General features: G+C 28.2%; 1 protein-coding gene across 1 annotated transcript; it reads right to left on the reverse strand.

Annotated features, from left to right (window-relative positions):
- Positions 1-976: 976 nt before the first annotated feature.
- LOC123270826 (venom serine carboxypeptidase-like) lies at positions 977-9978 on the reverse strand. The gene is made up of 2 exons (XM_044736973.1): positions 9878-9978; positions 977-1928 (listed from the first exon to the last, which is right to left on the reverse strand). Exons 1-2 carry the CDS (start codon positions 9976-9978, stop codon positions 977-979), a joined length of 1053 nt encoding a protein of 350 aa, XP_044592908.1.
- Between the last annotated feature and the right edge of the window lie 4834 nt (positions 9979-14812).

Consider the following 14812-nt stretch of genomic DNA (forward strand, 5'->3'; position numbering starts at 1 on the left):
TTCATTTATTAAGTATTAATAAATCTTTTTAAATACTAAGAAATATTTGTTAAGGCCTAACAAATGGCTTCTAATAAATGATTTGTTAAATATTAACAAATCTTTTTAACTATAAACAAATCTATTAGTGTGAAGTTATGTGAAATTAAATTCTATGTCAAAAGTATAGAAAGACTATCTCTTTGAGCTTGGAGAGCTCAAAATAAGACATAAGTTGTTTTTTTGAGCTCGAAGAGCAATTATTAGTGCAATTTTAAGCGCCTAGGTATGTAAGTGGCGGGAAGTTGCAGGGATGGCCTTCAGGGTCAACCGTTTGTCTAATTTTTTTATTTTTTTATTTTGTATCTTTTTGTAAAGAAAAAAAAAATTTTTTTTTCCTAATAGTCTTATGAACGTGGACTTGGCGCGATTTTTTTACAGTGAAACTGTTTTTGTTTGGATTAGTAATTTCTTTATAGTAAAGTTTATTTAGTTTAATATGAGATGGGTCTTGAGATAAGGCAGTTTTATAAGCGAACACTACCTATTTATTTATCAATTAGTTATTTTTTTCAATGATTAAATTTAAAATAAAAGAATCAATTTACGAAGGACTATTATTTACGTACTCCTCTCAAGTTTAATGATTTTTTATTCAATAATTACTTGGTCAAGTGTCCCAGTTTGTTCAAAATTTAAATATTCTCTGTCCCACATGTTCTTAACACAAATACATAAATTGAAATTTATGCTTAAAAATATTTATATTATATTAAACTCCAATACATAATTACTTAAACTATTTTTAGTTAAAGTCATCTTGATTATCTTTAGCTCAGAAAACAGAAAAATAATCCGGACAGCCCAAACCGAGAATCGAACCCGGATCTTTTGGTTGCGCACTAAGAGCTCGGACAGTTAAACTATCTGAGACATCGTCCGTAAAAACCTTTCACTCAACCTTAAAATTTTAAAAACAAACTCAATTATAAGTAAATTAAGTGATCACTTCTAAAACCCACTTCGGTTGTTCAATACCAGAAGCATGTCCAGCATTACGAATTAGCACAACACTTAGATTCCTTACTTTCGTAACATACCCCACTAACTCATCCCCACTCCACCAAACACTTCTAGAAGCATTTTTTAACTCATCACTTCCTTCCCACTGTAAATTCAGCAAAACATTCTCTATAGAAGAATAAGGAATAACCATATCCAATTGTCTATTATAAAAGACAACTTTGTAATCAGGAAGCAGCTTAGCTAGCTTATCAGCTTCTGATTTCATGAATTCATGCAGCAAGTATTCAAGAATTGTTTGGTTAATTGACATGAAAGGAGTGTGATCGCTAACATGAATAGCAGATTGAACATCAGGCCTTTGAATCCATTCCACCAACGCATTCCAGTCATCTGGATTTTGGTTGTCCAAATAATTGTAAGGATAGCTTTGGAACCCAGTTAGATTTGAAAGCACAGAAGGGAAATTGAAGAGAAGTTCATCTAGAACCTCTGCAGTGGTTGTAAGTTGATTGCTTTTGATCAAGGACCTTATTTTCTCTTCGTACAAGTTAAATCTAACCTTACCGTTCAGATCCAGCAGTCCAATTTCGTGCAAGTGGTTCCAGAAGTTCATTTGATTGATCGGATCCACGAAACCGTTGCCGATGATGATGATACCTTCCAGGTTGATTTTGATCTTAGCAGTGGGGTTCTTCTGGTGGAATAGGTACGAAAAGGCAGGGATGTATTTACCAGCGTAACATTCACCGGTGATAAACAGAGGGTTGCTTTGGAGCTCCGGGAATAGTTGGTAGAACTGCAGCGATCCAGAGTATAGGTCTTTGTAGATTTTTGATTCAGTTCTTGCGTATCCGTGGTTGTTGTCGGTGAAACTGTAGCCAGTACCAACTGGACTGTCAATGTAAATCACGTTATGATTGTTGCTGTAAAGTTTTAATTTTGGGAATGGGACAGTCCAGGGGACTGTTATTTCGGTGGTTTACGAATTTATACAAAAAAAAAACCAAAATTTATTTCATTTTAGTTTACAATGCTCCAAACAGAAATGTTTTTTTACTTTCGTAATAAATTTTTTTTAGTAACAAAATAACAATTTTTCCAATAAAAAAATACCTGGGACAGCGAAAAACATCCTTACAGAGAATCACCCATATATATAATATATATAAATATATGAAAAATTGATGTGGGTACTCAAATGAAAGCTCTTGAAGAGTGTAACATCGGATTGAGTTTATATTTTTAAAAATATCAATAATTGAGAAAGTACCTTGTATCTGCTTAAAAAAATTAAACTAGATAATTTACTTTTAGCACTCTCTTGTAAATCAAATAATAAATCAAATAGTAAATCAAATTTTTTGTTGATAATTAGTTTTTTACCCTAACCTAGCTGCATTTTAATAATTATGTCTTATAAGTACTATAGACTAAAATAAGAAATAACCAAAAAATTAAATCAGTCTCAAAGATTATATTGGTTGTATATTTATCAGCAATTTCTTTATAGTCAAGCTTATTTACTTAAATATGAGATGACTCCTGAGATAAGGCAGTTTTACGCACGAACTCTACCTGTTTATTTATTATTTTTTTTTTTTTTCAATGATTAAATTTAAAAATAAAAGAATCAATCCACGAAGGACTTCTATTTACGTACTCCTGCAAAGTTTCATGATTTTTCATTCGGTCAAAAAGCGTCCCAGCATCATGTTCAAAATTTAAATATTCACCTATCTTACCTGTCCTACATGTTCTTAAATAAAAAAATTAAATTTAGTATACATCCAAAAGTACTAGCTTGCTCTTGATTCAGATTCCGTAATGAAATTCAAGTTTAATTTTTAAAAATCACTGCTTATAGGAAAAAATATCCAAATTGTAATGAGAAAAATTATTCATAATTCACAGTTAATACTTCACCAAAAAACATGTGTTAATTATATTAGAAACAGTCTAGTTTGATAAATTTTAAAATAAATACATGCAGTTACCAAAAAAGTTTTCGAAAAGTTGCTTTGAAACTATCTTCGTTCAAATTTTCTTTTGTGCGAGTATTTAAAGCTCAATAACTTTTTAGTCGTTAAGATTACGAAGAAACTACCTCGGAACTTTTTTGTAGAGAATTAAATTTCCTACAGGAATAATTGACGAAAAATATAAAAAAATTTTTTTTTCGTAGTTTTACCGGATGAAAACGTAAATAAAATTTGCTTACGTGTTATTTAAATGGGAAAATAAAAATTCATTGAGCTTCATGAAGAATTGAGATATCAAGCTGCGCTTTGAAGGGAATTTTTTTTATACCTTAGAGAAGCTTATAAGATGATAGGCAAATAGTATATTACAACCCAAGGCTACGCCTCGGCCATCATATCCCATACGCCAGGAAATCCAACATTCTGGTCATGGGTTGTATACTATTTTTCTTGCTCTTCAGCCGAAAGTACGCAACTCCATGGAAGGGGTTTTGCAAAACCGAGGCGAAGCCGAGGTTTACCCGGGCGTGAGGGGAGCGCCGCCCGACTTTTGCAAAGCCGAGGCTTTGCTGGTCGGGGCGGGTATAAAAAAAAAAACTTAGACAAACGGTTGATCCTGAAGGCCATCCCTGCAACTTCCCGCCACTTACATACCTAGGCGCTTAAAATTGCACTAATAATTGCTCTTCGAGCTCAAAAAAACAACTTATGTCTTATTTTGAGCTCTCCAAGCTCAAAGAGATAGACTTTCTATACTTTTGACATAGAATTTAATTTCACATAACTTCACACTAATAGATTTGTTTATAGTTAAAAAGATTTGTTAATATTTAACAAATCATTTATTAGAAGCCATTTGTTAGGCCTTAACAAATATTTCTTAGTATTTAAAAAGATTTATTAATACTTAATAAATGAATATCAGATTTATTGAATACAAACAAATCATTTTGAATACTAAGAAATATTTATTTAACATTAAAAAATGGTCTCCAATAAATGATTTGTTAGCTATTAACAAATATTATTTAATACAAATGAATCCTTCTATCAGTGCAGTCAATTCGTTCAAGAGATATCATAAACGAAAGAAAACCGAAAAGTGTTTCCTGCACATAACTTCACATAATTTCACATAATTTCACATAATTTCAGCCAGTTCGTTTAAGAGATATCATGAACGAAAGAAAACCGAAAAGTGTATTCTGCACATAACTTCACATAATTTCACATAATTTCACATAATTTCAGTCGATTCGTTCAAGAGAAATCATGAACGAAAGAAAACCGAAAAGTGTTTCCTGCACATAACTTCACATAATTTCACATAATTTCACATAATTTCAGCCAGTTCGTTTAAGAGATATCATGAACGAAAGAAAACCGAAAAGTGTATTCTGCACATAACTTCACATAATTCTTAATTATTAATGGATTATCAAAATCCAGGTAGGTTACGGTAGAAAACTAATTATCAACAAAAAATTTCATTTACTATACTTTGATGTAGGCCTTAAGAGAGTGTCAAAAGTAAATTATCTAGTTTAATTTTTTTAACCAGTGTTTAGAGTATTTACAGTGAGTCTGATAACCTCCTTCAGTGGATTTTACATGTGTTTCAAATAAACAAACCGATATATTCAATTGGCAATTGTTGTCACTGGTCCAGACTGAATTACCGACATTAGACTGTACTACATGTTTTTAATATAATCTCATAAAATTTTTCCTGAAAAATTCCGCAAAAAATAAGACAATTCACAGAAAGAAAAATTTCTTGCCTAGAGAACAAAATGCTTGACTCAAGAAAATTTGTCGGGTGCCTGAAGGAAAACCGAAGTTGTGTTGGCTGAAGTTAAAATTTTTCTTCAAATTCTATTCTTGGTGGAAGTCATTTTTTCTTAATTCAGATCATAAATACTTGATACAAATTTTTATATTTGATCAAGATTTTTAGATACTTTAGGGAAACAGCGCCACCTACTTCAGTTGAGAAAAAAATTTTCTCACCTTGAGAAAATTTTTCTCTCGAATATTTGATACCCATTTTATATTATTTTACCGGGCAATTATGCATATTGAATGGAAAAAAATGATGAAATATTATTTGATCTTGCCATTTGACATGTTAATCAATAAAAATATTAATGAAAATTAACTTCTCTCTTTATATTTAATTTTTTGTAGTAAGAGAGAAATTTTCTCTCGACAAGAAAATTAACTTCTATCAAAAACTAAATTTTTTGGAGCTCGAGGCTGAATTTTCTCTTCACAACAAGATTTTCTTGACTTAAATAAATTTTCTTAGATCAAGATACTCTTAAAGCAAGAGGATTAATTTTGTTGGAATAAGTGAAATTTCTTGTCAAAAAAAATTTTTTTTTTCGCCCAAAAAAATAATATTTTCTTGCCTCAAGTTCTTGCCTTTCTTTCCGTTGCGTTTATTTTAAATAAAGTATTCCATTAAAATAAATTCAAAATTCTTAATCCTTAAAAGCGGCTCCTAAATAAATTTATTTATAGCTTAGCAAATTCCTAGACATTCATAAATAAAAAATATATTGAGTATTTTCAAATTTGCATGGATCGAATGAACTTATTATATATATTTCAATATTTTTTTTTTTTTTTTTTTTTTTAAGTATTACATTTCCATATTCGAGTCCATTCAAATGTCATGCAGATGAATTTTGTTTCAACGTTAAAATATTTGAAAGCGCATATTCTACATTCTGTCCGAGACTATAAAAATATTCTAATATCTGACATCTTACCTGGGATTTATTTCATAGCTTATATATTTTTTCGTTATTCGTTGTAAGGTACTATATACATGCTTATTCGCCACAAGAGATCCATATTGTGTCCGGCACGAGTTCGAATCGCCCGGTGGCATTTATGGGGACGACACAAATATGTTCTTTATCTTCTTTCTTTTTATATTTTTTATTATCCGATTTTTTTTCTTTTTTTCCGTTCCTCGTTCTTTCTTCTTTCTTCTTGTTTATTTTCTTTTATTCGGTCATTTTACAAGCAATTTTAAATCACTTTCGGAAGATTTGGCGGTTGTGTGAACCCTTTATTGCCCATTCGAACACTTTCATGACACAATACTATACGGGATTTCCTATCTAAAAGATCTCATAAAGTTTTCAAGAGGTTAAAATATCCTCTTTGCCCCCACACGACATTTGTATCTGTTAAATGCAATTTATTGCATTATCGTAAATCTAATTTTATATTTTACAGAATAATAAAAATACGCACACAACAACTTTTTGTTTATGTTTACAATTATTTATATATTTTAATAAACAGTATTTTATTTTGTATCTTTATTAACATTTATTGTTAATATTTATTGTCGAGTATATTTTATAAATAATGATGTATTATGAATTATGATTAATTGTAGATGTGTATATTATATTATTTAAAAATTGTAGAAATTATTTTTGCGCAATTGGATAACCTATTGGATTGAGCAATAAGTCTATCTTAGTAATAGATACTTTTCTCATATGTCTACAAGTCAATTCTAGTAATTGGATTTAGTAGAAAAAAGAATAGTAGGTGCATTAATTTTTTCAATTATTATTATTATTATTTGAAAAAGTCGAATAATAATAATTATAATAACAACATCGTGAGAATTTCAAATTTTTTAAAAATTTTTTGATCAAAAGTTATTGTTATTATTATTAATTAAAAAATTTGGAACATTCGAATAATAATAATTATAATTATAATAATAATAACTAGCAACGTTGCAGTCACTACGTGACTGCTGTTACTTAAGAATCATGAATTTTATTTTATTGAATAATGAATTTTGTTAAATTGCACTGTACTTTTTTAAATATTGACGTTTTTAAAGATATAAGCTCATCCTGATGTTACACTCATCAAGAGCTTTCATTTGAGTACCCACATGCATTTTTGATATATTTTTCATATATACATATATATAATATATATTTTGAAGATATAAGCTCATCCTAGTGTTACACTCATCAGGGACTTTCATTTGAGTACCTACATGCATTTTTGATATATTTTTCATATATACATATTTATAATATATATAAAATATATAAATATATGAAAAATTGATGTGGGTACTCACATGAAAGGTCTTGATAAGTTTAACATCAGGATGAGTTTATATCTTTAAAAATATCAATATTTCACAAGATAAAAGGTCATTTCTTAATTAAGTATCTAGAGATAGAGCATTTCCAAATGCAGCTTTAATACTTGTCACAATAAATTACCTACACGGAGAGAAAAATATAGAAATCATTCCTATAATTTTAATTAAATGTTTTCCTATACTATTTTAGGAGTGATTACTTAAATTATGGGAATTGTATCCATAATTTTTGGAAAATGTTACTATAATTATGTGAATCGTTCCTATAATTATAGAAACGATACCTATAATTATAACTGTAATATTGGCATGATTCCCATAATATATAGGAATAGTTTCTATAATATTATAGGAACCATTCCTATAATATTATGGGAACCATTCCCATAATATTATAGTAATGATGCTTAATAATATTGAGATATTTATCATTACAATTCAAGTTATTTGTGACTTCGATGACCACTTTAAAGCATTTGAAATTATTAGTAATTTCGATTATTTTACTTGCTTCCAAATAACATCATTTGAAGTATGTAAAATAAGTAATATTGTTCACATAAATAATAAAAGTTACGTACCTAAAAGGTGGATTTAATAAATATTCAACGTATGTATTGTAAATAAATAATTTGTTTTAAAAATAAAAAGAAATTGTAAAAATAAACAATGAATTTTCATATTTACTTCGCTCCTCTAATTGTATAGTGAGAAAATATCCCTTTTATTAGAGAAACTTTAGAATTGCTACAATATTTTTCAATATTATTTAATACAATAATAACTGAGTTGGAATAAACAATTTAAGATTAAGTAAACACGTGAATAAAAATTATGAAAAAGAAATTTTTTCAGTCTAGTGAAAGATCAATTTTTATTTACAAAAAAAAATTTATTAGCAAAAAAATATATAATAATTACTTTATATTTTTGAAGTGATTGCTTTATTATTATGAACATAAACATTTTTCTATTATTATGTGCGTCATTTCCATAATATTATAGGAACCATTCCTTTAATAATACAGGAACCATTCCTATTATATTATAGGAACCATTCCTTTAATAATATAGGGACCATTCCTATAATACTATAGGAACCCTTCCCATAATATATTGAAGCTATTCTATTATTGTATAGTAGGGTGGCGCAAAAAAACCAACTATTTTTTTTTTTTTTAAGTCTCGAGTGAAAAAATATTAGTTTTTGATGTTTTAAGAGCCCTCACCAAAGGACAGCTCAAAAAAAAATTTTTAAGATGTCACTCCAAATTTTTTAAAATTTCAAATATCGTCAAAAATCGTCAAAAATTTTTTTTTTTTAAATTTTTTTTCTCGTTACGTTATAATTTTATAGACAAAAAAAATAAGTTTCTGAAAGTTTCAGTTCAAAATTTAAATTTTGAAAGGTCGCTCATAATTTTTTTTTTTTTCAATTAGTCATATCGCCGACTTTAAGTGTTGGGAGTGGTACGTTGGGGTCTTTTTGGTTTGAAAAAATCTTAACCTACGCGGCAAGGTCAAATCTCAACTAAGCTGGTTTCTAAGACCAGCTTGGGATTCGAACCCACGCCTGGCAGTTGATTAAATAAAATTATTAAATTAAAAAAAAAATTATATTTTCTATGTTGTGCTTGATTTTTAGTTCTTCTCGTGATGTATTTTTATCGATTATTGTACTAATTAAAAAAAAAAAAATGCATGGAATTTTAATTTGAATAGTAAAAGGTCGCTCGAAAAAATCTAAACTAATGCACTAATAACTTGAAAAAAATTATGAGCGACCTTTCAAAATTAAAATTTTGAACTGAAATTTTCAGAAACTTATTTTTTTTTAGTCTATAAAATGATATCGTAACGAGAAAAACAAATAAAAAAAAAAATTCGATTTTTTAAGATTTTTGAATTTTAAAAAAATTTGGAGTGACATCTTAAAAATTTTTTTTTAAGCTGTCCTTCGGAGAGAGCTTTTAAAACATCAAAAACTAACATTTTTTCACCCGAGACTAAAAAAAAAAAATAGTCGGTTTTTTTGCGCCACCCTATTGTATAAGAATGTTTCCAATAAACTATGGGTATGGTTCCCATAATGAACATAGGAGTGATACCTATAATGATCATTTTATCATAGTAACCATTCCCATAATTTTTGGAAAGGTTCCTATGAATTTATCTCCGTGTATCAGTAAGAATGATATGAAACCTTGAAAAGGCGTAAATTCAAATCATGGCTTTTGCAATGACACTAAATTTCTCTAAAAAAAACCGATTTTATCATATGAATATCCTGGACACAAAATTTTTCTTATTCTCTTATTATAAATCAATGTAAAAAAAAATTTTCTTGGTTAGCTTTAAAAAATTAATTTAGAATAAAAATTTGTAATTAATTATTATTTAATTTAATTTAATTTTTTTTTTTTTTTTTTTAAAGAACATAAAAAAGATGATGTGGTTAATAGTAAAGTCACCCAAATCGAAGTAACATCAACAAGGTGGGCCAAAACACCCCAAGGGAGCTAGACGTCAAGTTTATCCGGCACCATGGGGTTTCGGTAGAAGCTAATAGAGAAATCACCCCGACGGTTTTCATACTCCAGGAAATAGTGAGCATATATAGCTGATGATTCTTACAATAGTCATCACGTAGATATTGTTGTGGCTGTCGATGACGCCGAATAACAACTTCAATGATTACCTGTACTTTACAGCACATATGGGTATTTGAATCAGAACTTACAACAAAGTGAACAGTGGTGAACGATAAACGACTTCCTGCCACTTTTTTGTCTCGTAAATCCTCGGATTATAGTGTGGTACATTCCATTTTTCAACCTTCATCTGAATGCCGGCTTTTTGAAACTCGACCCGCTGTGAAGTGTTTTCTCCTTTCCGTTCATCTTCATATCTTCATCTATATCTTAGTCTCTGTATTTTTTCTACTTGCCGCGTTTTTAGCCGCTTAAAAATCAAAGCCAGACTTCTACTTTTACATTCTGCAAAATCATCCGTAAAAAAGAAAATAATAAAAAATAATAAAAATAGGATAAAATCGGGATATGCTGGTGTAAAGTATATATAAGTAGTCACACACGGCGCCAACCAGACAAACGGGATATAGAAGGAGTGAATAAGGGAGAAAAATTTTACACGCTACGTAAACACCCTGTCAAACATACTTGTCACTAAAATAATATGTATACTAGAAAATTTTTTTATCACTTTATAGTTTGTTATTATTATTATTATTATTATTATTTAACTTCAACAAACAATAATAAATTTTGATTGAAAATTTTTTAAGAGATTAGAAATTTTTTATTATGTTATTATTATTATAGTTTTGACATAAATTTGTGCCTTTTCAAGGTTTTATGTCAATTTATTATAATAAGTATTTAGGCTGCATTTAAAAATGCTCTATTTATAGATACATAATTAAAAAATTACCTTATATCTTGTGACGTATTGACATTTTTTAAGATATAAGCTCATCCTAATGTTATACTCATCGAGACCTTTCATTTGAGTACCCACATCAATTTTTAGTATATTTTATATATTTCATATATTTCACAAATACTATGTGTATATATATATATATATATATATATATATATATATATATATATATATATATATATATATATATATATATACATGAAATATGTAAAAAAATGCCATGTGGGTACTCAAATGAAAGGTCATGTTGAGTGTAACATCGAAATGAGTTTATTTCTTAAAAAATGTCAATAATTAAGAAATGACATTGTATCTTGTGAATTAATGACATTTTTAAAGATATAAGCTCACTCAGACGTTACACTCATCGAGACTTTTCATTTGAGTACCCACATCAATTTTTTATATATTTATATATTTATCTATATATTATAAATATGTATATATGAAAAATATATAAAAAAAACATGTAGGTACTCAAATGAAAGCGCTTGATGAGTGTAACATCAGAATGAGCTTACATCGTTCAAAATATCAATTAATAAGAAATGTCCTGGTATCCTGTGAACTATTGACATTTTTAAAGATATAAGCTCATCCTGACTTTACACTCATTGAGACCTTTCATTTGAGTACCCACATCAATTTTTCATATATTTGTATATTTATACACACTATATATATATATATATATATATATATATATATATATATATATATATATATATATATATATATATGAATATGAAAAATACATAAAAAATGCAAGTGGGTACTCAAATTAAAGATCTTGATGAGTGTAATATCAGGATGAGCTTACATCTTTAAAAATATCAATAGTTGAGAAATGACATTATATCTTGTCAATTTAGACATTTTTAAAAATATAAGCTCACTCTGACATTACACTCATCGAGACCTTTCATTTGAGTACCCACATCAATTTTTCATATATTTATATATTTATATATATTATATGTATGTATATATGAAAAATATATAAAAAATGCATGTGGGTACTCCAATGAAAGCTCTTGATGAGTGTAACATCAGGATGAGCTTACATCTTTAAAAATATCAATAGTTGAGAAATGACATTGTATCTTGTCAATTTATGACATTTTTAAAAATATAAGCTCACTCTGACATTACACTCATCGAGACCTTTCATTTGAGTACCCACATCAATTTTTCATATATTTATATATTTATATATATTATATGTATGTATATATGAAAAATATATAAAAAATGCAAGTGGGTACTCAAATTAAAGATCTTGATGAGTGTAATAGCAGGATGAGCTTACATATTTAAAAACGTCAATATTAAAAAAAGTACAGTGGAATTTAACCAAATTCATTATTAAATAAAGCAAAATTTTATTTATTTGTATTTCACAAGCCGCAGCACACTGATAGAAGGATTTCTTAGTATTTAAGAAGATTTCTTTGTATTTAAGAAATCATTTCTCAAACATCATTTTTTAGTATTTAAAAAATATTTCTTAATATTTAAGAAATATTTCGTAGTATTTAAGAAATATATATATTTCTTAATATTTAATAAATATTTCTTAAATACAACGAAGTATTTTTTAAATACTAAGAAATGATGTTTAAGAAATGATTTCTTAAATACAAAGAAATCTTCTTAAATGTTAAGAAATCCTTCTATCAGTGCAGCTACATAGTGACTGCAAGGGAAAATAATTAAAATTTATCTTGTCATGATTGTTTTGTCGCTTTACTAAAAATTTTTATGACTGGCGATAACGGAAACTGAAACCAGATACGTTACCTTAGGAGTCAAGAATTAAGAGTGTCTCAGAAGCCGCCACCGCTTTTGCCGTCTAGAGAATCTAGAAAAAATCAGTGAGAGTGAGACAATTCTTATTCTTATGTCCCCTGCTGCGTGTCATGTAGTTGAGATTTCAATCTTATGGCTGGGAATAAAAAGTGCAGTCTACAATTCGTCACCCTCTTAAAAAATTTATAAATAAATAAAATCAGTTGCATTTTACATATTAAACTTACCAAAATTTTTCGACGATAAATTGTCATGAAATTATGAAATTTTTCAGACATTTATTGAAAATTGACCAAAATAAAAAGCTCTTGGGAAAATATTCCTTATCTGGATTCGGAGCGTGTGCTCTGAATTTTTAAAGCTTGCATTATAAGCCCTGTATGATGTGATGATATGCGTAGGCTCTTTCAACATTTTACAATCTTTTTATCTCTTGCTCTGACGAAGGAATGAAGACAGTAGTATCAAGGTATACGGGAGTATCATATTTAGGGTGGTTTATACGCAATTACTTGATGAGTCATTCCAGTAATTGGGTCATAATTTTTTAGGATTTATTGACGGGCAACAGTTGATTCATACAAGGAAATTACCATAATATAACAATTACTTGTCTTGAGTAACATTGCTCGGCAATATAACGAGCTTAGAGATTTTTTTATTTAATTTAAGGGATTTTACGCACTTATAAAGCCGAAAAAAAATTTTAAAAAGCTGCTTAAACACGGAAAAAATAAAAATCGAAAAATTACATTATAAATAATAAATAAGGGTCACTTCGTATAAAAATACTAGAAAAATTGCAGTTTAAAATAACATTTTTCTAAATTCAAACTTTGAATATTAATTTTCAGAGCTTTCAATATAATATTTACATTTTACAATGTTATTCTTACAAAATCTGTATTTTTATTTTAAAAATTTTTTTAGCCGGGTTAAAACAAAAAAAAAACTGTGAAAATAATGAGAAAATTTTCAATCAGTCGCCATTCTTTTGGAAATTAAAATTTTCAAAATTCCGTACTTGCAACGATAACTACATCCTTACTGATTAAAAAGCAATTTGAAAATTTTTTCTAGTGCTCTACGTGATTGTTAATAACTTTGTAATAATTAAATATTTTTTAATAAAAATTTAGGGTAATAATTGGGTTATAGAACGTGTGTATGGATTTAATAATGTTTTACAATCAATTATTTATTTATCAAAATTTAATTGATACCTTGACATATTGTTTGACTAGTTGGGTTATTGTTGACTATATAATTTTGACAGTTGTGAAATAATTAAATTGTTTGGTTAGTATTTATTTTTTCAAAGATTTTGACGTTATTGTAATTCGAACAAAAACAGTTTCACTGTAAAGAAATCGCGCCAAGTCCACGTTCATAAGACTATTAGGAAAAAAAAAATTTTTTTTTCTTTACAAAAAGATACAAAATAAAAAAATCCAAGTAATTGATATCATTGTTTATGATTTTCGGAAATTAAAAAAAAATCTTATTGTAAATTTAAAAATTAAAAAAAAAATTTCAGAACGTATTTAGTGTGCGTGGTTGCAAAATATTTTACTTTTAATGAAATTCGTAAAATCTATTTACTAGGACTTTAAAAAAATTGAAATACACGATGACGCACACCAAGTACGTTCTAAATTTTTTTAACTTCCCGCTAAGAAAATTGAAAATTTTCAAAAATCGGGAAGTTATTGATTTTACCCCGTTTTTCGAAAATCGAGTTTTCATCAGATCTCGACGTTTTGAGGTCCTAGGAAGCTTTCCTGACTATTCCCGCGAGGGTGTCACTATGTCTGTATGTATGTATGTGTGTGTGTGTGTAAGTATGTAAACCTCTTATAACTTTTGAACGGTTGAACCGATTTCATCGCGGTTGGTGCCATTCGAAAGGGCTTCGCCAAACTTAGATTTCCTGTTAATTTGAACCGATTCGGACCGATAGATTTTGAGAAATTTGGAGAAATCTAAAAAAAAGTAGGAAAAAAATTTTTTTCTGAAGTGGTTTTTTTGGGATAACTTTTAAACGGCTCAACCGATCGATTCCAAAAACTAATCAGCTCTCAACCTTAAAAAACCACGTCGATCGCCGCCAATCCGGTCAAAATCGGTTGATTCGTTCGAGATATATCGTGAACGAAAGAAAACCGAAAAAAGTGTTTTTTCAGAGTTACTCCGAAATTTCTAGTTTGACCAATTGAAACTTAGAAATTATTCATAAGGCTTAAAAAACTACGTAGAATGCCGCCAACTGCGTAAAAATCGGTTTATTCATTCAAAAGTTATTGCGGTATGAACATTCAAAAAATAGTGTTCTATGAAACTTCTATCAGACTTTTGAGCTCAAAGAGCTCAAAAGCATAGAAAAGGTATCTTTTTGAGCTCGGAG

The sequence above is a fragment of the Cotesia glomerata genome, linkage group LG8 (assembly GCF_020080835.1).
Source record: "Cotesia glomerata isolate CgM1 linkage group LG8, MPM_Cglom_v2.3, whole genome shotgun sequence".
NCBI classification, from domain to species: domain Eukaryota; kingdom Metazoa; phylum Arthropoda; class Insecta; order Hymenoptera; family Braconidae; genus Cotesia; species Cotesia glomerata.

Coding starts and splice junctions, on each gene's coding strand:
- LOC123270826 (XM_044736973.1), bottom strand. CDS start 9,978: ATGAAGGTTGAAAAATGGAATGTACCACACTATAATCCGAGGATTTAC. Junction 1,929..9,877: donor TCACCACTGTTCACTTTGTT/GTAAGTTCTGAT, acceptor AAAACTTTACAG/CAACAATCATAACGTGATTT.